The sequence below is a fragment of the Corythoichthys intestinalis genome, chromosome 1 (assembly GCF_030265065.1).
Source record: "Corythoichthys intestinalis isolate RoL2023-P3 chromosome 1, ASM3026506v1, whole genome shotgun sequence".
NCBI classification, from domain to species: Eukaryota; Metazoa; Chordata; class Actinopteri; order Syngnathiformes; family Syngnathidae; genus Corythoichthys; species Corythoichthys intestinalis.
In genome coordinates, this window is record NC_080395.1 from 32,205,823 (window position 1) to 32,231,189 (window position 25,367).

General features: G+C 39.2%; 1 protein-coding gene across 4 annotated transcripts in view; it reads right to left on the minus strand.

Moving 5' to 3' along the window:
• Positions 1-3,375: 3,375 nt before the first annotated feature.
• LOC130926865 (semaphorin-4B-like) overlaps positions 3,376-25,367 on the minus strand; it is a 157,777-nt gene continuing 135,785 nt past the window's right edge. For all 4 annotated transcript variants that reach the window (XM_057852183.1, XM_057852156.1, XM_057852165.1 and 1 more), the window contains 4 exons: positions 23,204-23,319; positions 18,858-19,015; positions 17,861-17,952; positions 3,376-11,575 (listed from right to left, as the gene is read on the minus strand). In XM_057852183.1, the coding sequence (XP_057708166.1) occupies positions 10,803-11,575; positions 17,861-17,952; positions 18,858-19,015; positions 23,204-23,319 (1,139 nt within the window). In that variant the 3' untranslated portion in view covers positions 3,376-10,802. The remainder of the gene's footprint in view (positions 11,576-17,860; positions 17,953-18,857; positions 19,016-23,203; positions 23,320-25,367) is intronic.

Consider the following 25,367-nt stretch of genomic DNA (forward strand, 5'->3'; position numbering starts at 1 on the left):
GCTGATCTTCATCCCAACTGCTTCACACTCGGCTGCGAAACGCTCCAGTGAAAGTTGGAGGTCACGGCTTGATGAAGCCAACAGCACCACATCATCAGCAAAAAGCAGAAATGTAATTCTGAAGCAACCAAACCAGACCACCTCAACGCTTCGGCTAGAAATTCTGTCCATAAAAGTTATGAACAGAATCGGTGAACATGGGCACCCTTGGCGAAGTCCAGCCCTCACTGGGAATGAATTTGACCAGCAATGCGGACCAAACTCTGGCATTGGTCATATAGGGACCGAACAGCCCTTACCAAGGGGCTCGGTCCGCCATACTCCCAGAGCACCCCCTATTGGACTCCCTGAGGCACACGGTCAAACGCCTTCTCCAAATCTACAAAACACATGAACACTGGTCGGGCGAACACCCAAGCACACTCGAGGACCCTGTCGAGGGTGGAGAGCTGGTCCACTGTTCCACGGCCGGGACAAAAACCACACTGCTCCTCTTGAATCCAAGATTTGACTTGCCGACGGACCTTCCTCTCCAGCACCCCTGAAAAGACTTTACCGGGAGGCTGAGGAGTGTCATCCCTCTATAATTGGAACACACCCTCCGATCCCCCTTCTTAAAAAGAGGGACCACCACCCAGGTCTTCCAATCCAGAGGCACTGTCCCTGATGTCCACGTGATGTTGTAGAGATGTGTCGGTCACAACAGACCCACAACATCCAAAGCCTTTAGGAACTCCGGGTGGATCTCATCCACCCACGGGGCCTTGCTACCAAGGAGCTTAACCCTTTAAGGTCTGGGCCTATTTTGTCTGATTTTGCATGCCTTTGAAGTTGCCTTTATATTTCAAAGAAAGAATTGTTTACGATGGCCTGGTTTGGTCCCTTTTTTTGTGACACCTTGAACTTCATGTCCAAACTGTTGTTTCCGTCACTGACCAATTATAAATCATCATTTTGGGCCCAAAAAGACCAAAAATTCCACAATCGTTTTGTCAAAATTTTTAATTTTGATGTCCAATTGACAACCAAACATGCGTAACGAACCGTTTTGAAACTTTGTAATATTTATTCAACATGTTAGGATGAACATTCAACCAAAAAAAATTAGAATAAATAGTCTTATATTTGACAATTCAACATAAACAACAGGTATAGCATAGGCGTTTTTTGCCTTTATACATGCTCTAGTCAAAACAGGTTATATACAGCAGACCGAACAGTGAAAAAATATATACCATCTAACACAAAAAGTGTTTAGAGGCCATCTCTTTATGAGTTTAGGTATTGCGGCCCATCACCTGATGAAAACTATGTACACACAATCAAGCTTCTTGAACACACATTTATATACACAAATTGAGAAGACTGATTGTGGGAAAAAATGTATATATATTGGGGGGAAAAAAAGTATTTTCAAAAATATTTACAATAAACAAGTTAAATTTTTTTCAGGCATGCCACTCCGAAAAGCAGTTTCGTCCTGGAATTCGAAACAGGGCGACATCACACAGCCCACACTTCCATGGGGTGTTGGTCCTCTTTCCACCCTTCCATTTTCATTTCACTTTACTTTCATTGTCACTATAAATGTACATGAAAAAAAGTCAGTATTTATGAAAATAATAAAGTATAAAATAAAAATATATACAGCAATAAATAGTATTGGAAATCTATATGTATGACAATAGAAAGAATACCATAGCTGAATATGTGCTACATCCCTAATCTTCATATAGAAAGAAGATCACCACAATTATAAATTCCTGCCTTGGATACACACAGTTCACGTACGACTTTGATCTGATATGCACATTTTATTATTATATACACAAACACACACTTATATTGCATCAAAATTAACTTTGTCTTGCAATATCAAAAGAAACTTTCAAAAGAAACTTTTTCCAGCCTAAAAAAAAAAAAGTGAGTTTGCTTACCTCTGCTCGTCGATGGCGTCACCCACGTGTTCAAATACGTCACTATCTTCACTCGAGGACTCTTCCGAAGGAGACGATGATGACGAATTTGGACCATCCTCTTCCTCAAGTTGATCACATAGCACAATTGCTTGCGCTAAATTTAGTTTTCCGTTCATTCTCAAAGTCACACAAAGTCGCTGCTCGATCCAAACGGCCGTCGGCTCGCCACCTCGCTGCTTCAGAACACTCCTCCCTCTCGTTCGGTGGAACCTCGCATGGCAGTTATATTTATTTAAAAAACGCATTTAGTGCGTCCACTGTGACTTCGAAAGGGTTCGTTTGATTTGTGGTTTTTTCATGGAGCTTCCGTTTTGAAAAAGGACAAGAAATGATGGAAATATAGATACAAACAAATGATCCATGCAGCGTTTTAATGTTTTTTTGAGAGGACAATAAAACTATAAAACTTAAATGACAATATCTCACGTTTTAATCGGTCGATTGACTTCAAATAATAACGAGAGTAAACCGCAACTTCCGCACTTTAAAACGAGACCAACCAACGGCATGTGGGTGACGTATTTAAAACGTGAGGGCGCTTCAAAGACGACGTGCGCTGAGGACGCGCCGGCGCGTCCTTCGACTCTCAAGGGTTAACCCTTGATTTAAAAAAACATTGATTAAAAAAACGAAGGAAAAAAAAACAAACAAAAAAAAAACAGTACGTATTCTGATTCCTGGAGTCCTTGATAAACATTTTATATAAATTTTATTTTCGTGAGAAACCAGAAAGAAACAAGGAACCAATGGTCACTATTCTCATTTTATTTTTATAGTTTTAAAACAAAAACAACAACAAACAATGTTCCTTTTTAAACTCAAAGGAAAAAAAGCATTTTCTATTTTTGAAAAAAATGTTCATTTTTCTTTTTCAAAATGAAACAAAATGTTTTCTCATTTCTGTGGTCCTCAATGGAAAGACTGAATTCATTTTAGCGAGAAACGTGTGGTAGATTTACTTTTGCGGGCCACACAAAATGATGTGGATGGCTGGATCTGGCCCCAGTCCTGCGGGTTTGACACCTATGGTTTATCGGATAGAGAATGGATGGATGAATAATCAGTATATTGGATACAAGAAGGAATCTGTGACATAACATTCGTAAACATGTATAAACAATTTTACTTTTTTACAATACATTTTACTTTTGATACAAAAATCTAATGAATTTTGAGCATGAAGAAAAATGGATTCTGAATCATTAAAAAAAAAATAGTATCATGTGTTTATCAATTTGTGGAACATTTAAAATGCTAATTAATATTTATACTTTAACATCATTCCAGGAGTGGGCTTATTCGTATCTATGACAGTACTAAATAAAACTTCGTTTTAAATCTTATATACAATTTATAAAAAAAATAAAAGAAAGAATAATCAGCACTTCACATACGCGTCTGTCAAAAACATTGATTTTATTCATTTATCTTAAAAACTTTAAAATAAAGTGCTTTTTATGTACATTATAACAAAAACAATTCACAATTCATTTCCATAATACAAAAAAAGACGGTTCACAAGTATATACATGACACATAATAATAAAAAAAGAGCGAGCGAGAAGGGAATCATGCAGGCAAAACCACATTTGTCTTTTGTTTTCCAGACAACCAAGTAGATGTCATTTCGTTTGATGATGCCAATATGTAATGTTGACTGTCTTCTATTGTGTTGTCTGTGTCATAAGACTTTTTGGGACAAAAAATAAAAGTGTTAAGGTTTCCATTAAAAAGTAAAAAAAAGTATCTGGCTACATTCATGTCCAATACAGTATATGTTGCATCACCGAGGAGCCACTCAAAATGAAGAAAGCTTAATTGCTCCGGAACAAAAAGCTCGTCATTAATAAATACGTAAAACAATTAAGGCCAAATGTTGACATTTACACGCTTGTTTGTGTCTTCGGAAAGGCATGAGTGTGCATAGACTTCATAATATACTGACGTGACAAACATTCACCATTCACTGCGTCACACCTTCCCGAAAGGGGCCGTCCCACACTCCGCTTCATTTATTAGCAGTTGGTCACATGCAGCGATCAAACGCCGGATTTAGGCTGAAAAAGTACGAAAGCGGTACTGCATACAAACAGGAAGGATTGTCTCAGGAGTGATTTGTTTGAGGATTCAAGGTAATTATTATATTTTTGGTGCCATGCATGCATTTTGAAACGTGCAAAAAAATGGGAGAAATTAGCCGCTACAGCATTGGCATTATGCTTCGCAATATTTTTGTAAAATAACTGCTAACTACCCGGTTTTTTGCTTATAACCAAGAATCGAAACTGTTTTAAGTCCATATCTATAAAGAATTCAGGGATTTAAGCATTTATTCACAAGAATTTTCAATGCAAAAAGCTGTTTGTTGTACTAAGGGGCCCACCACAGTGACTTAAAGACTAGCAGCACATTCAACATACAGTATTTGCGTAAAATAAATGCTAACTGCCTGTTTTTATTTAAAATTTGCTTTTAACCAAGAATCATAACTGTTTTACGTCCATATCTATAACGAATTCAGGGATTAAAGCATTTATTTACAAGAATTTTCAACGGAAAAAGCTGTTTGTCTGTGATATGGCAGCCGCTAATTTGCTAACCGACTGCCATCATAGTTCGCAATATTTACGTAAAATAAATGCTAGCTGCACGTTTTTTTCCCCCCGCGCTTTTAAGCAACAATCGAGACTGTTTTATATCCATATCTATAAAGAATTTGGTGATTTAAGCATTTATTTACAAGAATTTTCAACAGAAAAAGCTCTTTGTCTGTGATATAGCGGCTGCTAATTTGCTTACTGACTAGCATAATAGTGCGCAATATTTACGTAAAATAAATGCTAACTGCACGTTTTTTTTTTTGTTTTAACCAAGAATCGAGACTGTTTTATGTCCAAGTCTATAAAGAATTCAGGGATTTAAGCATTTATTTACAGGAATTTTCAACGGAAAAAGCTCTTTGTGATATGGCGGCCGCTAATTTGCTTACTGACTGGCATCATAGTTCGCAATATTTACATAAAATAAATGCTAACGGCACGTTTTTTTTGCTTGTAACCAATAATCGAGACCGCTTTACGTCCATATCTATAAAGAATTCAGGGATTTAAACATTTATTCACAAAAATATTCAACTGAAAAAGCTCTTTGTGTTTCTACTCGGTCAGCTTTAATGGAGATAGGCCCCCTATGAATCTGCCCCGCGCCCTCTTCCGTCAATACATTATGAAGTCTATGGAGTGTGCTAAAACAAAACCGAAACAAAAAAAGCATTTTCAGCAAGCCTCGGTCTTATGGTTAGCGGCTACCGTTAGCAATGGTAGAGTGACCCGTGTTGTCGTGAATTGTAAATGCTGGACGGTGCAACATGGCACATGGCTAAAAAAAGGCAGAAAGATAAAGGCATTTAATACTTTTAGGAGACTATCAAGCATATGAAAGCAGGATATTTTTCTTCTTATGCATTCAAGTTCCCAGTGTTCTTATTATTACATCCATTTTTATTAGTTCAATATCACACACATAGCAATAAGCTTAAAGCAAGCTATCTTACCACAATTAGTAGTGTGTTCAACCCTAATTCACACATATGAAGCTTGAAGACACATTAAAAACAGTAGCGTGTGTGTCACTGTTTCTACTATTGCTATGCTAACAAATGGCTAGTAAACATAACTACAGTTAATTCCTGCTTTGATATGCTTGAGCCACAAACATGAGTGCTCATTAGCGGTAGGTATTGCGTAGGAAGGCAACAAAACTTTATGGGTGGACAAAAAGGTTCAGTTCTATCTCTACAACACAACTTACACAAGTCCCCATAAAAAAATTCTCACACACGCACACAATATTAAGCACAGATATTCAATATAATCAATGCAAAATATAAACACGGACCACTTTTTGCGCTCTACATTGTGCAATGACACTGTCAACTGGATGTGATGGAACAGAGCCAGTTGTCGGTCACTCCGTTTAAACATTTTTACGCTAAAATAGATTATAGTTCTGATTAGTGGTGCTGTATATATTCCAAGACGTGGTGCCATTTTGTACTGAGTCAGTGATATTATCTTATATATGTTTCCTATGTCTTTGGAAAAAGTCTGCTTTTTAAGTCTTGATAGTGTACACTGAATGTTCACAATGGTCCCCTTTTTCTTGTTTTCTCAGTATCAGTAGTTGCATTTTACGTGGAAATAAGCATGCTGTGCAAACGCCCTGATTATTTTGTGCTCTCACATTACGCGAGTGACGAAGGATGAGTGGATTGAGACCTGGGAGCCTACAATTGAGATCATGTTTTCATGGACTTCCTCAAACAATTACTGTACATTCTTCAGAGTAGGTTTGGGCATAAGCATTGGATGGTCCTCCCCCCATTGCCCATCCATATTTAAAAAAAAAAAAAACAACAAAAAAAACACATACGTTTTGCTGGGTTATACTAAAAAAAAACAAAAAAAACAAAAAACTATTCCAGCATTAAAAATGTTTTAATACATTCTGTTGACTTTTTTTGGCTAATGCAATGATTGAATTTTGTGAAAAAAAAAACAAAACAAAACACCAACAACAACCTGTTTTATAATCCTAGAAGTGAAGTTTTGGGAGTTATTTGTGTGTGTTTGAGTAACTTCCTGCTCTCTGCTATTTGAAGCAGCAGAGACCAGTGGGAATAAATCATCTGAAAAATGAACATGGGTGGAAAAAAAAAATTGCTTTTTGGATTGCATGGAAAAACTTCCAAATTTGGACATGGATGCTTTTCATCAAATTGTGGCACTGGCCTGGTCCAGCAGTTGGTACATTTAAAATTTAATATCGAGTAGTGAATAAATGGTGTCAATAAATTTGCATAATCATAAGACATTTTTTTTTTTATTATTGTAGAGTTATTTTTTATTGTATTTTTTTGGTGTAACTTCCTGTATGTTGCCAAGCCACCCTGCCATTTCTCTGCTGTGGAGGGAAGTCAGAAACATTAACAGTATTTCTGGGTAAACCAAGGGCGTAGGCTCGCATAGGTACGGTAGGGAGATAACACTACCAACTTTTTAGGATGCTCAAATTGTCCCCACCAACCTTTAAGCGACCTTGTATGCATTTTATAACGAGTTCATTTATACATATAATTTAAATTGTCTTCCCATATGCTGTAAGGATAGAATTGACCCTCCAATTATTAAGTGAATTATTCTTATTATGTTCTAACTTACATTTACCCCTGACACACACACACACACATGCTCACCCCCACACAGCCCTGACAGAAACATATGTCGACAACATGCCACCTCCTCCACCCCCTTCGGAGAGGAGGGATTTTATAAGTTTTTTTTCAGCCAGTAGCAGGTACTGTCATTTAAAAAGACGCCAATTTTGTGGAGGTGGGAAACACACCACTAATTTTGCTACTGAAAGTCCAACCTGCATCAGCGCTAGCATAACATTAAACTGTGTGAACTTGCTAACCTGCAAAACTCAAGTAGGAAGCTGCTTAGAGAGAAGTGTCCTTCTGTTTGTGTTTTCAACTGTTATTGTTAATTAAACTGGGAGAAATTTAGTGAACTCTGCTGGGAACTATAGAACCAGAAAAACGTGAGCAAGAAGCTACTGAGAAAAATGGGTGCTGCATAACCTCATGTTGCTCACACAACACAAGATACACACAACATAATCATATTTAACTATGTACATAAAAAAAAAAAAAAAAAAAAAATATATATATATATATATATATATATACATATATATTGGATGCCGTGAGCTACCCACACTAGTGTTGCGTTTGACTGGTCGATCGTGATCGATGTAATGAGCACCCCCGATTTAGCATTTCAATGAATTAGGTTCCTATTCATGAGAAATGTAGCCCTGACCCCCATTCACCCAATATGTTTGGTCTTAATAATGTCCCATCCCGAGCAAAAAAGTGTACATGAAAATTATGCTGTTATATTGTCCCTATCAATGTTGAGACCAAACCTACGCCCTTGGGGTAAACACAATAAAGACAATCCTCAAACTATGAAATACAGTGGTACCTTTACATACGATGTTAATTCGTTCCAGGACCTTGTTTGTAAGTAGGAATGGCCGTATGTTGAGCAGGATTTTCCCATTGGAATAGGTTATAATTCCATTAATTCGTTCCACAGCCCGAAAACCTACACTAAATCCTTAATAAATGCTGCTGGTGCTATTGCAAATAGCAATCACACAGAGCAAAACAAATAAATTATGATCTCTAAGCAGCTTCCTGCTCGAGTTTTGCAGGTTAGCAAATTCACACAGTTTAATGTTATGCAAACTCTGATGCAGGTTCTAGCAAAATTTCAGTAGCAAAATTAGTGGTGTGTTTCCCACCTCCATAACATTGACGCCTTTTTACATTACTTACAGTGGCTGCTGCTGGCTGAAAAAAACCCTTTTAATATCCCTCCTCTTTGAAGGGGGCGGATTAGGTGGCATGTTGGCGACATGTTGTATTTTCGTCGGGTCAGTGCATGTGTAAGTGTGTGTGTGTGTGTGTGTGGGGGGGGGGGTGCTCAAGTCATCAGTCAATCAAACGTGAGTTTGAGGGGGGGGAAATGGACCAGAAAAAGGGGTAAATATGAGTCTGAACATAATGAAAATAATTCACTTAACAATGGTAGGGTAAATTGTATCCTTACAACATATGGGAAGGCAATCTAAATTACCGTATTGGCCTGAATATAAGACGGCCCTGATTATAAGACGACCCCCTCTTTTTCAAGACTCAAGTTTTAAAAAAAGACTTTTTGAACACCAAATTAATTTTTATACAGAAAATAATTACAGTACATCCGAAGCAAATGTTTATAACAATATATTTGAGAGAAAAAGCATGGATTTGCCTCATTCAAATCTTAATATTTGAACATTTAAATGTGTAAACTATAGTGCAATCACATTCGTAAATGAATGGCTTCTGGTTTTTGAAATGTAAATAAACCAATCTATTGTGATATAACAACAAAACTTCAATAACTGCATTAACCATCAAAGTGAAGTCTAACTGTAACTGTAGTCTTGAAACAAATCAGAATAAGGAAAAACGTTGCAATAAAAAAATGCAAACTGGTTAAACTTGAGAGTAGATGAGATCTATCATGACAGAACATGGCTTCAATGATATCTGGCGCCATCTAGCGTCGTGAATGGGGAGAGTAGCTGAGATCTGTAATGACAGAACATCGCTTCAATGATATCTGACGCCATCTAGCATCGTGAATGGGTATAATGTCTCAACCGCGAATATAAGACCACCCCCTCTTTTTCAGTCTTATTTCAATGCAAAAAACACTGTTTATATTCGGGCCAATCCGGTACCTATATAACTGAACTCATTATAAAATGCAAATAAGGTTGCTTAAAAGTTGGTGGGGACAATTTGAGCATCCTGAAAAGTTGGTAGTGTTTTGTCCCTACTGTCCTTATGCAAACCTACGCCCTTGTATTCATGCGTTTGGAAAAATAGAATCAGTTTGTGTTTGAGTGGCTTCTGATTTCAATTAGTTGGTTAGCATTTGTACTGTCGTTTTCCGATAAATATCATTTTTAAAATGTGTAAAAAAATATAAGATTATACAGTATCATTTCATTAAAAATGAGGACACACAGGCATCATATGCAAGTCGCATTCAATCCTGATCTAATGAAATGCACACACAGAGAAAGGCAGGAACAGCAGGATTATTCAGGAGCCTTTTTCTACCCTCGAGTCCTGCTGAGCAACAAGTGACCACAGTTAACAAATGACATGACCTGAATAAGGCAATTATATTGCGAGCTAACTAAGATTCTATTTAATTTTTTGTTGTATGCACAGTTGCGTATATTATTGTAGTAAGAGAAACTGATACTGAGAGTACTGTTGTTGTCTGTATGTTTACCTAAGTGGTCGGCAACCCATCATTTTTTTTTTTCATAAAAATGCCACTGAACACAAGATATTTTAGGGCCTTAAGCGAAAGCCTGTGTGTGCTATTTGCGATTCTAAGACAAAAGTGGGAGTGGTCATCACAACACAATGGCACTATTGCATTTTCGATAGGTTAATTGTTGCTTTTTTTGTTGTTGTTATTGGCACAGAGCACGTGATGATTCGGTGCGACCCTGAAAAAGTTTGAACTCCTTGGCTGTCTATTATGTAAAGCGGGGTATACACATACAGATTTTCATAGTGATTTGCTTTAGGCCATGAGTGAATGCTTCCCAACACAGCCTCAGTGTTAGTTTATCTGGTAACTCACGTGGAAAAACGCTCACATTCATTCCCGTTATCGGTTTGTGTACACCCCGCTTAATGCTCCCGGTATTTTGTCATCGTAGTACCTGCACAATTCAGCGTATATGCCCGCCATTCGACAGTCTGCGTTGCGTTCACTGGTAGGCGTGAATAAACAGACTTATTTTCTCCAATCCAGACAGACATACATTCAGGAGGTACGAGTCTGCACATTTGTTGCCCTATCCTTGGCGTCTTTGATCTGTTAAGATATAGTCTTATCATCCTTCATCTGTACATCATCCACACAGAGGGACGCATCAGTTTTTAGTCTTCTTCGAAACCGACGTCTAATGACATTGAATTTGAAGACATAAATACTGTGAGAGCATCTTCTGTCTTGAATTGCCACACTCCGCAACCATTTTCTCTGCAATTAGTGGCCATGAGGAAATTGACTAAAACTATTGGAGAGCAGCTGCCAAATCCTCGACCCTGCTGGAGCTGCTTTTCCGTCCCACGCAGCTTGAAAGAAAAGAAATGGAGCAAAGTAAAAAGATGCCAGGATCTCACACGATAGAGTCTTTAATCTCCGAGCCTAACCGCACTCTTGGTCGCGGACAAGTGGGCGAGTACTCCACATGACTCTCCTTGATGTTGAGCGGTCGCCCGTCGGACGCGTCGGAGAAACTCTTGCTCTCCGGCGACGATTCCCTGGTTGGCGTGCTGCAGATGTAGTTGTCATTGAGCGTCTGGTAGCCCTTGTGGTCTGACGTGGACACGGGGATTGTGTTGCCATTGAGCGGCAGGCTCTCCGCGGGCTTGCCGGCAATTCTAGGCTTCTTCTGCTGCATGCTAGCACACTCGCCCTGCTTTAGCATGGACTTCATGTGGTCGCGATTGCGGTAGATGACAAACAAAGAGAAGACGACGAGAGAGAAAGCGAGCAGAGCGCAGACAACGATGAGTTCGTTCCAGTAAGTCTTAGTGTGGATCTGCTCCGAGCGAGATTCGCCGGGGAGGATCATAACCTCCTCGCGCTTCACGTGCGGTGTGCGTGAATGGCCCACCGCGGCTGTGGTACTCTCACCGCGAGGTTCCGCTCTCACGCAGTAGTTGGCTAGCAGCTGGCGGAAGCTCTCTTCTTCCGACCAGCACTCGTAGGTCTCCGTTTTGTCGGCTTGCGCCACCACCACTAGACTCCCCTCGGGTGTGGCGTACAGGAACTGGCTAGCGCTAGCGCTGTAGCGCCACTTCCTCTGGGCTAAGTTGGAGCGCAATTTGCAAGGAAGGACCCGAAAAGTATTGGTAGGGATGGTAATAAGGTGGCAACGGGATCCACCTGTCCAAAGAATGAATAAAAACATACAGTAAAAACACATTGTATCCCTCTTACCCTTCAATTCTAGAAGCCAAACAAACTAGTGTGATTTGAAATACAGTGGTACCTCTACATACGAAGTTAATTTGTTCCAGGACCTTGTTTGTAAGTCGAAATGGTTGTATGTCGAACAGAATTTTCCCATAAGAATACATTATAATTAGGGTTGTTCCGATCATGTTTTTTTGCTCCCGATCCGATCGTTTTAGTTTGAGTATCTGCCGATCCCGAGATTTCCCGATCAGATTGCTTTTTTTTGCTCCCGATTCAAATCCAATCATTCCCGATAATTTTTCCTGATCATATACATTTTGGCAATGCATTAAGAAAAAAATGAATAAAACTCGGACGAATATATACATTCAGCGTACAGTACATAAGTACTGTATGACAATAAATCCTCAAGATGGCATTTACATTATTAACATTCTTTCTGTGAGAGGGATCCACGTATAGAAAGACTTGTAATCCTTAAAGGATAAATGTGACTTTGTATATTGTGACTAAATATTGCCATCTAGTGTATTTGTTGAGCTTTCAGTAAATGATACTGTAGCTATGCCCAAATGCATGATGGGAAGTGCAACCATGACTGTGCGTAGTGCTACCAATTGATAGATCTTCTCTGCGTTGGGATATAACATAGGGTGTTAAGAAAAAGATCAATTACTACCTTACTTCCTCACATTGCTTCCCACGTTATTTCTAATCGGAGGGAGAGGGATTGTAAGGCTTTAGTCAATTAAAAAAAGGCTCCAAAGGCTGTTAAAATTCACTCTACTCATGTTACGCTGCCTTTTAGCTTTCTATATAGGTAAAACGTCGCCATTACAGAATGAGCGCGACAATGCGTGAGTGGGTCGTGCAGCGCATGCATTAATTGCGTTAAATATTTTAACGTGATACATTTTTATAAAAATTAATTACCTCCGTTTTCGGGATAGATTTGATAACCCTACCTTAAGTCTAAACTAAAGACTCTGGATGAGTGTAACATATTATGTCTGTAATGTTAGATACAATAAGAAAACGATTCAATTAAAAAATAGTATATATATTAAAAAAAGGCATGGCCGACATTTTTTTGCCGATTCCCATACTTTGAAAATGACATGATCGGACCCGATCGATCGGCAATTCCTTTAAATCGTTCCACAGCCCAAAAACCTACACTAAATCCGTAATAAATATTGCTGTTACAATTGCCAATAACAATTACAAAGAGCAAAACAAATAAATTATGAAGAAAAATCGGAATAATAAAATAATAGTAATATGATCACTGATTAAAAGACGACCCCCTCTTTTTCCAGACTCAAGTTTGAAAAAAGAATTTTTGAACACCAAATTAATCTTTATACAGAAAATAATTACAATACATCCGAAACAAATGATTATAACAATATATTTGAGAGAAAAAGCATGTTATTTTGCCTCATTCAAATCTTAATATCTGAACATTTAAATATGTAAACTAAAGTGCCATCACATTCGTAAATGAATGGCTTCTGGTTTTGAAATGTAAATAAACCAATCTATTGTGATAAAACAACAAACTTGCAATAACTGCATTAACCATCAAAGTGAAGTCTAACTGTAACTGTAGTCTTGAAACAAATCTAAGGAAAAACATTGCAATAAAATAATGCAAACTGGTTATACTTGAGAGTAGCTGAGATCTGTCATGACAGAACATCGCTTCAATGATATCTGGCACCATCTAGCGTCATGAATGGGTATAATGTCTAGACCGCAAATATAAGACGACCCCCTCTTTTTCAGACTTAGTTCAATGTAGGGCTGCAGCTATCGAATATTTTAGTAATCGAGTAATCGACTGAAAATTCTATCGATTAATCGAGTAATCGGATAAAACAAATATATTTTTAGGTGAAGAGCAATTATAGATATACATGAGAAAACAAGACATTTTATCATTTTCAGTCAATCAATGTCTTTATTTTTGATGTGTATTGTTGAAAACGGCCAACAATTGCATCTCAGATGTAACTAGGATTTAAAAAAAAAGACTAATTCACTATATAAATATATATATATATATATATATATATATATATATATATATATATACACACACACCTAAAAATGCCTTTACGCTTGATAACACACTTCGCTTAAAAGTTACGATTTTTCCCCACGTTTTTCAATTGAATTTTTATTTGTGTCAAGCCATTTTTAAGTTCTAGTAAAGTTTTAAGTTAGTCTAAACTGTAAGTCCTGATAGGATTTTGAATTTTTGCAGTGTTCAAAATAAATGTATGATACAGGCTGTATTGGAGCACATTAGGGACTAGTGCTACTTGGTGTTTTATCCAGCAATGACTACTGAGCTAAAATTGATAGTTAGCATTATTGAGTTTTTATTTGACACCCTCATCACTCCACAACGCTATGTTATGTTAAAGCCTGTATGTAAGACACGTTAGCCACGCATCGAAAGTGGTCTTAATTAATAGAAACCCAGCCCTCCGCAGGGCTAACGTTACTTGAGCTAGTAGTGACAGTAACGTTAATCTTATATATTAGCGCTTAGCGCTCTTTGTTAGCGCTTAGCGCTCTACTGCTTTAAGATGGCGGCTGTTTGCTAACGCTGCCCAGACGCGGCCTAGTCTGTCATTGTCCATCTAGTTCAACATACATGTGATCTCTATGAGACTCACCAGAGAGATGGCGGCTGTTTGCTAACGCTGCCCAGACGCGGCCTAGTCTGTCATTGTCCATCTAGTTCAACATACATGTGATCTCTATGAGACTCACCAGAGCTAACTGCAACTAACGTAGCATGTGCAGGCTAGTATTTTGCAACGTCGGAGTCGTTTGTAGCGGCTGTCTGCTGCAGTAAGTTTTTTTTTTTTTTGCTTCTTCCTCTACGCACGTGACATCGGCGCGTTGTCCCGCATTAAAAGTAGTCCGAGCAAAACGTGATGCTTAGAGCTGTCAAAATAAACGAATACTCGAGGTGAATAAAATTACTCGGATCAGTTTTTAAACTCGAGTTACTCGAGTTGCTCGAGTATTCGTTTCAGCTCTAGTTCAATGCAAAAAACACCGTCTTATATACCAATACGGTAATAGTAATATTACCTGTAATAATGTAACGAATCGGGTTCTAATGTGGCGGATGTATTTTGCGTGGTGTACCTGAACGCACTGTGTGGCTGATGACAGAGAGAGAGTGCAATAGAGTTTTTACTTTTATTTTTCCGCGTTCTGTTGTTGGGCGTCAGCTGCTGGGGACAGTAAGCATGTTGTGAAGGCAAGTTCGGAAATAAACGATTAAGTAATTTGCTCCCAAAAATGTATACAGTATATACGTTCTATTTTTAATTGTTTCAGTGTCCCAAAAACGTATTTATACATCTTTTACCTTTTTTTTTTTTTTTCCAAAAAAGACATCTCTGGGTCGTGAATCAATTTAGCTCCAAAGCACAAAGCTGAAAATCAATTTTAAAGCAATAAAACTGGCCACTGGAGGGCAGTCGCGCATTTGGTAAGACGCGCAACCCGATTCAACGGCAACGAACGGCCAAGCCGCACGCCGGCGGAAGACAACCGAGCAGAACAACCGGTAGGACGCCCGGGATGCCAGGCGCTAGACTACCGAGCAAAACGACCGGGACCACTAGTGCAGCGGATGATGCCTTGGAGTCCGTGTAGCTCGCAAGCATACCCCTTAGAGACTCAAAAAAATTCATCTTCATGAGACAGACGGCGATGAGGGATAAGTTTAACCGGCTGTCGCGGGCGGAACAGCGTCATCTTTCAGTTAGTTATGTGTAAATAAATTGTTACTTGCTATCAAAAGCTCTATTTGTCTTGTTGTTTATCTTATTTTGTAAAAGGAAAACATTATTCGGATGTTTGGGATGTACAGTGCCTTGCAAAAGTATTCGGCCCCCTTGAATCTTGCAACCTTTCGCCACATTTCAGGCTTCAAACATAAGGATATGAAATTAAATTTTTTTGTCAAGAATCAACAAGTGGGACACAATCGTGAAGTGGAACAACATTTATTGGATAATTTAAACTTTTTTAACAAAAAACTAAAAAGTGGGGCGTGCAATATTATTCGGCCCCTTTACTTTCAGTGCAGCAAACTCACTCCAGAAGTTCAGTGAGGATCTCTGAATGATCCAATGTTGTCCTAAATGACCGATGATGATAAATAGAAGCCACCTGTGTGTAATCAAGTCTCCGTATAAATGCACCTGCTCTGTGATAGTCTCAGGGTTCTGTTTGAAGTGCAGAGAGCATTATGAAAACCAAGGAACACACCAGGCAGGTCCGAGATACTGTTGTGGAGAAGTTTAAAGCCGGATTTGGATCCAAAAAGATTTCCCAAGCTTTAAACATCTCAAGGAGCACTGTGCAAGCCATCATATTGAAATGGAAGGAGCATCAGACCACTGCAAATCTACCAAGACCCAGCCGTCCTTCCAAACTTTCTTCTCAAACAAGGAGAAAACTGATCAGAGATGCAGCCAAGAGGCCCATGATCACTCTGGATGAACTGCAGAAATCTACAGCTGAGGTGGGAGAGTCTGTCCATAGGACAACAATCAGTCGTACACTGCACAAATCTGGCCTTTATGGAAGGGTGGCAAGGAGAAAGCCATTTCTCAAAGATATCCATAAAAAGTCTCGTTTAAAGTTTGCCACAAGCCACCTGGGAGACACACCAAACATGTGGATGAAGGTGCTCTGGTCAGATGAAACCAAAATTGAACTTTTTGGCCACAATGCAAAACGATATGTTTGGCGTAAAAGCAACACAGCTCATCACCCTGAACACACCATCCCCACTGTCTAACATGGTGGTGGCAGCATCATGGTTTGGGCCTGCTTTTCTTCAGCAGGGACAGGGAAGGTGGTTAAAATTGACGGGAAGATGGATGCAGCCAAATACAGAACATTCTGTTGGTATCTGCACAAGACCTGAGACTGGGACGGAGATTTATCTTCCAACAGGACAATGATCCAAAACAAAGCCAAATCTACAATGGAATGGTTAAAAAATAAACGTATCCAGGTGTTAGAATGGCCAAGTCAAAGTCCAGACCTGAATCCAATTGAGAATCTGTGGAAAGAGCTGAAGACTGCTGTTCACAAACACTCTCCATCCAACCTCACTGAGCTCGAGCTGTTTTGCAAGGAAGAATGGGCAAGAATGTCAGTCTCTCGATGTGCAAAACTGATAGAAACATACCCCAAGCGACTTGCAGCTGTAATTGGAGCAAAAGGCGCTACAAAGTATTAACACAAGGGGGCCGAATAATATTGCACGCCCCACTTTTCAGTTTTTTATTTGTTAAAAAAGTTTAAATTATCCAATAAATTTTGTTCCACTTCACGATTGTGTCCCACTTGTTGTTGATTCTTGACAAAAAATTAAAATTTTATATCTTTATGTTTGAAGCCTGAAATGTGGCGAAAGGTTGCAACGTTCAAGGGGCCTGTATACTTTTGCAAGGCACTGTAGCTAAAGCAAAAAATAGCTGTGGATAAGTCAAAGTTGTTTGAAATGTATGCTTGCACAAAAAGCTCAATTTCTCCGTTTTTTCATCAGAAATTAGAAAATTGCTCAAACGAAGCTATTTTCGAATGCTGATTTCTAAAGAATGGAAAAGATATGAACTAATTTTTTTTCTGATGAAAGAAGAGAGTCTAATCTTTCTTTCGGTGGGTTCCATGTTTATATAGCAATAGAACTGAATTTTCTGAGGGCCTTGCTCCGGTGAAAATGGCTGGGAGTGAATGAGTTAAAAACCTGACGAAGCTGTCGATTTCTTTGGCGATGTTACAATAATAATAACTGTCACCTTAACTTATAAAGACTGGCAAACGGAGGAGGACCGCCGAGCCCGTAGCCATTCTTCGGCTGTAATGTCATTCCAGTTTACTGACGCGGACACCACACACATATGTCACTATCATTTCAAACTTCATTTCAATGGTAAGCCTCACCTTTTCCCTTTTTTTCAACACCTGCACTAACATTGTTGGAACCCATGTCAATTTCTCTCACAAGAAAATCCACCGTACGTCCGTCTTGTAGGAAAACAAAGATACTGCCGGGCTGTCATAAATCGTCATATTTCGAGCATGTCGTCGGATGTAGAAAAAAATGGCGAGTCAAATTTTACGTCGGATGTCGAAAAGATCGTGTGTCGAAGCGATCGTATGTCATGGTACCACTGTATTTCCCTGTTCAAAAATCACACTCACGGGCAGCTGTTGGTCGGGCAGATCTCGGGCCTGAGAGGGTTCTGTTACAAATGGCCGAAGTGTCAGCCTCCTCCACATCTTGCTGCCAGTGGCTGAGACAGAAGATGACAAACAAAAACACCCACAAGCTGCAGTTAAGTGACATGTTGTGTGCACATGCTGAACCCTCAACCGCAAGTCTTTCATTAAAGTCGTGATCACAGCGCCAGTTCAGTGTAACAAAAGGGAACAATCTTCTTTTTAACAGCATCTTTGGCACATTGTGACCAATAATGGTCTTTTTTTTTTTTTTTTAAATATGTTTGCTGCACAGTGGAACCACTTAACTTGTACATTAAAGTATATAATCCACCACTCAAAACTGTTCGTCAGTAGAAAAAATGGTTAAATTATACAAAAAATCCGCATGGTCTACTGTCAATATGTTATTTCTTAAGGGAAGTAAATTTGGTCATATACACTTGATTCTTATAATCGTATCGAATAATTTGCACGTGCCCATGAAAAAGCTTTCCACCCTGTTATTATAGGGTAACTGTCCGTTACAGAACCCCTCGGATGTTTTCAATTTGTCTTTTTTCAAAGAAGATTGAACAGTGGATATTTACAGAATGAATATTTCCTCTTATGTTTTGTCAGTTTCATCAGATTATGTGTGTACAGTAGTTTGATGTTGTCAAGATGTCCACCCTGTCATGGTGAAATATCAATTTAAACACAAACCTTTCAGAAATTCAAAATAATACATCCGTACAGAGTGTGTTCCATAACTGAATTATGTCACTAAACTGAAAATCCATCACATATGCTATGCTAACATTAGCCAAAATGTCCACTCTGTCAGCAATTTCACTTATGTTTACATTTACATTAAATTGTCTAACTGTAGTTAATTTTTTCAAAAGTATGGAAGATTAACAAATACGCATCCTGACAGCACAAAATCTTTGAACGACGTGTGTTTATAGTGGTTCCACTGATGTTGCTGATACTCTACCTGTCAGGCGGCGCCATCCGGACATCCCGACACAGACGTCCAGTCCAGGCGCAGTAAGGATCTCTGGACAGGACACACTCTCCACAGCTTAGGTAGTTGGAACAATTGGCCACAGGAACCTCCACTAGGCCAGAGTAGGACGAAACAAACAGGAGGCCCTACAAAGACATGGGATGGAAAGTGTCACCCTGTCCTGTCTATACCCTAATCTTCCCTGCCTTCCCTCCTACTGCGCCGTTGGTTAGTAGATGTATCCCCTCCTCACAGGGGGTCCCATTGGTAAATTAATTCATAAGGATCTTGCAACTAAAGGTGCTCTGGCTGATCGATCGCGGCCGATTTAATAAATCTATGGTCGATCACTAAAAATATACCCATTCTTGTCAGGCGATTGCATCTCGAGTCAGTTAGCCACATTAGCCCAGTAGCATTACGCTACAAACATTCATGGTCATTAATGTAAGCATATAAGTGCACTTGTTGGGTATTTTCATACTTTCATGACGCAAACAATTTCCGTCTGCTGCTCTTTACCATTTTAATGTGGGAAGGAGTGGAATTTATGTTGGCGTTCAATATACCGTATTTTTCGGACTACAAGTCGCACCTGAGTATAAGTCGCACCAGCCATAAAATGCCCAACGAAGAGGACAAAAAAAAAATATAAGTCGCATCGGAGTATAAGTTGCATTTTTGGGGGAAATTTACGTGATAAAATCCAACACATAGAACAGATATGTCATCTTGAAAGGCAATTTAAAATAAAAATTAAAGATACACGATAATATCGGTGGCCGATAATTATCGGCCGATAATGGCAATTATGACGTCACACAGATAATCCAGATAATAAAAAATTCAACCGATAATGTAATCCGATAATTATATACTTGATTTAGCCTCCAAATGTGCACAACCGAAGAATTCAGCACGCCGCCTCCTCAACCCCTCCCCTCTCTGAAGCCCCTGAGGGAGGAGGGGTTGAGGAGGCAGAGTTACACGACAAGAAATAGTTGAATATTATGGCGGCTGTTACTAAAAAAAACGACGCTCTCGCCATTTGCGAAACATGTACCGCAGAAGTTCCAAGAGGCCGAAAGAAAGCGTCCTCATTCAAAATCACTAACCCAGCATCCATTTAAAACTGCATCACAAAGATTTTTGGAACGAATGCCAGGCTGCTGCTGCTAGCGGGAATGCTAAAGCTATTGTAAACACTAAGTTAAACTAGGGGCTTGTGACGATACAGAGTCGGGTTGTTTGGGAAAGCAGCCCAAGGCGGGTGGTAAACTCGCATCTAAGGCTAAACACCGGCACGACTGGAGACCGATAGTCGGCAAGTAGCCGTCTTCCGACGGAGCCCGCCGCTCTGGCCGGTCCGGCAGGCCGCCGCCGCCTCGCCATCGGCGGGGCGGGCAGAGCCCGGTTCCCCGGCTTCAGGACCTCCAGCGAACACCCCGGTTTCTCGAGCGTTCCCTCACGGCGTGTGAGCAGAGCCAGGCCCCGAATACGCCGCGGCAAACCGGCCGGTGCGGGCGGATTATCCGGTACGAACGTAGCCGCCGCCCAGACGAGACACGATTTTTTTTTTTTTTACCGAAATGACCCGAGAGCCAAAGCCCTGGATAAAAAAATAATGCAGTTTATACGACCACCATTCTTCATGAAAAACATGCCAATCACATTTTCACCACATTTGGAAAAGTGATGTCCAGTAAGCAAGCTTATCATGACGGCACAGTGTTTAGATGATAATTTAAACATGGAGAAAACGAAGTCAGCCCGTCAATAATACATTCAGTATGTAAAATGACGAGCGGTCAGATGACTTTGTAATGCCGCCTTTATTTTCGGCTTAACAAAACTCAGGCACAAAACAACACGCACGGAGATGCGAGCTCCAACTGCATCCAAATAGTACTGCCGTTTATCAGTTTAGCTGCTGTAAAGCGAATGTCGCGACTCGTGAGTGCCGCAAATGTAAACAAAGCGCTGCAGAATGGGTACATGACATCTCGCTCTTTTGAGTTAATCATTTTCACAGTGTGCAACAAAGCATATAACATTAGCAATCACTTTTCAAATTAATTTAACTTATTTGTCTGCTCAATTACAGTCACAGTAGATAATCTAAACTTATTGGCACTTATTAATTTAAATATGCACATTCCTGTTGTAATGAAATAACAATAATATTCTGTAGCCACAAATATTCAAAATCTTTTCTTCTTCCAAGCTTTTTTTAGGATTAAGTGTAATAATGTATTGCTTAAAATAAGGCTGTTGAGATTATTTTCAGCTAGCTATTTTTCTTCCAAGAAATCTGAGAGAAATACACATGAAGTGCTGGCAGATAATTTCACTTATTTCCAATAGATTTACACTTAAAACTGACTAGTTTTAAGGAAGTGTGTTTTGCAGTGTATTAATGTTATGTTAGGAATGGCTTACTTTTAAAGGCATTTTTGTGCAACTTAGGTATTTACTCTGTAAGTAATTGTTGCCAAAAGTTTACCATTACACAATGTCAGACAATGTCATTATTTAGATGTTGGAATTGACGACTTGTTCATATTTTATGTTGGAAAAAAAAAAAGCAATAAATTATATTTTTGCACAGTAATATTTTCTTTTGTTTAAAATTTTACATAAATCTTTTAATAGAATTATCGGCTTGACATTATCGGTTATCGGTAGGAATGAGGAGGAAATTATCGGTTATCGGTATCGGTTGAAAAATGTATTATCGTGCATCACTAATAAAAATACAATAAAGAACAACATGCTGAATAAGTGTACAGTAGGATAATGGTACGTGATGCATGAACAATGAAATGCGAACGTGGCCGGTATGTTAACGTAACATAGCTATTAAGAGTTTTTCAGATAACTATAGCATAAAGAACATGCTAACAAGTTTACCAAACCATCAGTGTCACTTCAAAACACCAAAACAACATGTGAAATGATATAATAATATGTTAATAATTTCACGCATAAGTCGCTTCAGAGTATAAGTCGCACTCCCAGCCAAACTATGAAAAAAACTGCGACTTATAGTCTGAAAAATATGGTAGTCACTGTGTGGTAATTGTTTTGCGGCTGCTTGATAGCCACATTACTTGTGTTCACGCAAATAATACCTGTTAAGTGAATTTTCACATTTGGCTCACATTCTAAATGTTCCAGCATTAAAATGTATTAACACGCGCAAAAAAAACAAAAACGAAGACAGACCTGATATAATTTAGTAATTCTCTTCTTCAGAAAATTCATTCATCAATTACCATAAACACTGCGATTTTCTTTTAGTAAAGAAAAATACTGCTGCAATTTAATTTTCGGTAAAGGGAGTTATGATTTTGTAATATGGAAAGAAATGTTTTTGATTTTTCAATTATTTCTTTTAGAGAACTCCAATATACGCATTTAAACTTGATTCGCGAGTAACTGTTTTGAAATAAAACAAGATTGATTGGAATATTAAAACAAAAAATAGTTAGGTCAGGTTTTCGAAAATCGGCCAGAAAATTGTGTTTGGTGAACCCCTACTTGCAACGCTACTTATAGCTAGGTAGCATGTATAGTCAATCATGTGATCACTATTCCCCATGTTTTTTCTGTCAGTCCCATTAAAACCCATTGTTAAAGAAAAATAATGAAAAAAGAAAAGTCTTTCGTATTCACATTCACTTCTACTGAAATGCCATTCATCGCATGAAGACCTAAACTAAGATTCGAACCCAGCGTCTCAGAACCACAAGGCAGTTATGCTAACCATTGCACCGCCTCTCTTCCTCACGGTGAAACAATTACATAGTTAAAAACAATTTGAGTAAATAGAGCACAAAATCTGTCCAGATGTTCTCTTGCTTGGCGCCAGTAGGGTAGTTAAATTGGGGGTGACCACGCATACACGCAATATCGTCCTCAACTCATTTTACCAGCTTTGACGTGCACGCTATGGAGTCTATATTAAGGCCATCTTTCCCAGTAGTATATTGAACAAACATTACTGAATCATCTTGTTTGTCTTTCATCAACCAGAATACATGGGAAAGGAGCTTCGACTTTATTAGAATGACATAATCTTTCGATAAGAGTCCATTTTAGCCCTTGGGAGAAGCCATTATGTCATAAAGAAAGGAAGGTAATGAAATTGAGCTGCGGCTAAAACACAAGCGAGGATCATAAACTCTGCTCCAGATGGCCAAATAACTCTTAAGAAAACGCGGTGAGATGGTCCCGGTGGGAATGGATGTCTTCAGGCAGCATGGTAAATTTAGCTCTCCCTCTCTTTTTAAACGAATTATAATCTTTCAAAAAACTCTGTAAACTGTATTTACCCTTTGAGGGTCCAGTTCGATATGCTGCACGGGTTGCGGTTCGTGAAACAAAACCATCTCCTCGATGATGTGCATCTTGTCGTTGGCGTTGACGGCCTTGTGCAGCTTCCCGTCATCTGGGCAAAATGGCGAAAAAGTTAAAAAGTGTGGCAGGTTTAGACAGACCTTAAAGGGAACCTTGGATTTAAAGATTTATAGGCTCTAATAAACCATAATTCTTCTCTTTTACTAAAATATGTTATTAGAAACACATAAAATATTGCCATTGATTTAAAAATCTATGACTTTTAGTACATGTTTTGACCTATGGAGGGCGCCATGTTTTATGCGCGCAATGGACGCTCGGGGTGATGACGTTGATTGTCACTGTCACTAAACGAACACTGCCGGGTTGCAGCTATTCCTTCTACGTGGTGAGACGTCCAACACATGCGCACATCGATTAAAAGCGGCGAGTACTTACTATTTATGTTTTTATTGAGTCTTTTATTACCTTTTCATTGCCTCAAAATACTTTTTGCATGTGTTTCCCTCTCATACCTTGAGGCATTGTGTTTTCTTGTGGTAGCTTTAAAGTGCATGTGACACGAAAAAGCATGTTTATTTCATAATACACGCGGTATTTTATGCTCCTGAATGATATGGACCGCTTGGATGTGTTTGGAAGCGATCGCTATATTTATTTAGTTTTTTGAATCCCGCGCCATGAAAAGTGACTTCCGGCTTCGGTCTTGCATTGAGAAGGAGGGCGCTGTGACGTGTACGGGTGAAGGCGTCCTCTTCACTAAACAGCCGTACTGTTGTGTATGAGGACTAAGGATTCAGCTGTTTTTGCGGATTAATACGTTTATTTTTCGCATCACGCCAGCCAAACGGCTGCAGAAAAATATTGCTTTATGAGGGAGAGGCATGTGCGCCTTTTTGGATTTTCAAAAGGTTCCCATTCACCGTGGATATTGGCCAAAACAAGCCCGACTACTGTGGGACCATTGGACTTACGAGGAAGTGAGTAAACATCTTGTTTTGTATTATGTCAAATACGAATACAGCGATTACAAAGTAAACACTACAAACTTTCTTTAAATAAAGGACTACTTACGTTTGATCATTGATAGGCATGCAAAAAGCTCTCCACATGCACATTAGCTGCAGAACAACTGCAGCCGCCCTCCTCCGGGGAAAAAACTAACTTGTTCTCCGCCGGGCGGTTTGCCGATCCACGATGACAATCGACAACCCAGTCGTCATGTCAAATAATCCGGGCTAGTTATGTGTGATTTTCCGCTTCGAAGACTTTGAAACATCACTCGGTTCGGTTTAGCATGTCGGCTAGCTGTCACGCCTCTTGGTTTGTTTACATTCTCCGAAGCCGGGGAAGGGAAATGACATATGTCCGATTTAGGTGTCATAAAATATCGTTCGGGAGGTGCGACAGTAAAGGTGAAGTCAACAGTTTTGACCATTATGGAGTAATTTTGCCATGTCGTCCTGAATAAGTGCATTTTTATCATTTCATATCCCATTTCGCACAAGACTGTTATTTGCCATGACCATGCCATTTATTTAGCAATTGGGGAAAATGCTTGGATAAAAAGAATATCCTGTAACAATATTGAAGTAAAGAGACAGAAACAATGACATTTTGCAGCCCTCTTCGTCGCGTTTTCCTCGTTGTGAATAGTTGCCCTTCGACGGGCTGACTGGTCCTTCTCAAGCCATTTATTTAGCTATTGGGGAAAAATACTGGGATAAAAAGAATATCCTGTAAAAATATTTGAGTAGAGAGACTGAAACAATGACATTTTGCGGCTCTCTTCATCACGTTTTCCTTGTTCTGAATAATTCCCCCTCAATGGGCTGAAGAGTAAAACCCGCTGACGTCATCCACCTGTTGGGGACGCTAGAGGCCTATAATGGTAGGCGTGGCTAACCGTCAGATTAAAAGACTAATTTCTCGTAATCTGCGCTTTGCTAAATTGTGGTATATAGTCGAATCGTCTCAAAATATGATTCTAATTCACATAATAATTCTATTTAAGACTTTTTTTCTCCTGTCGTATGCTCTTTAAAGCAGATTGTTTATCTGTTGACCACATTAGTCACGTAGCATATTTAAACCACCCTTATTTGATATTACTACGTTTAAGTATTTTCTTAAGGCATC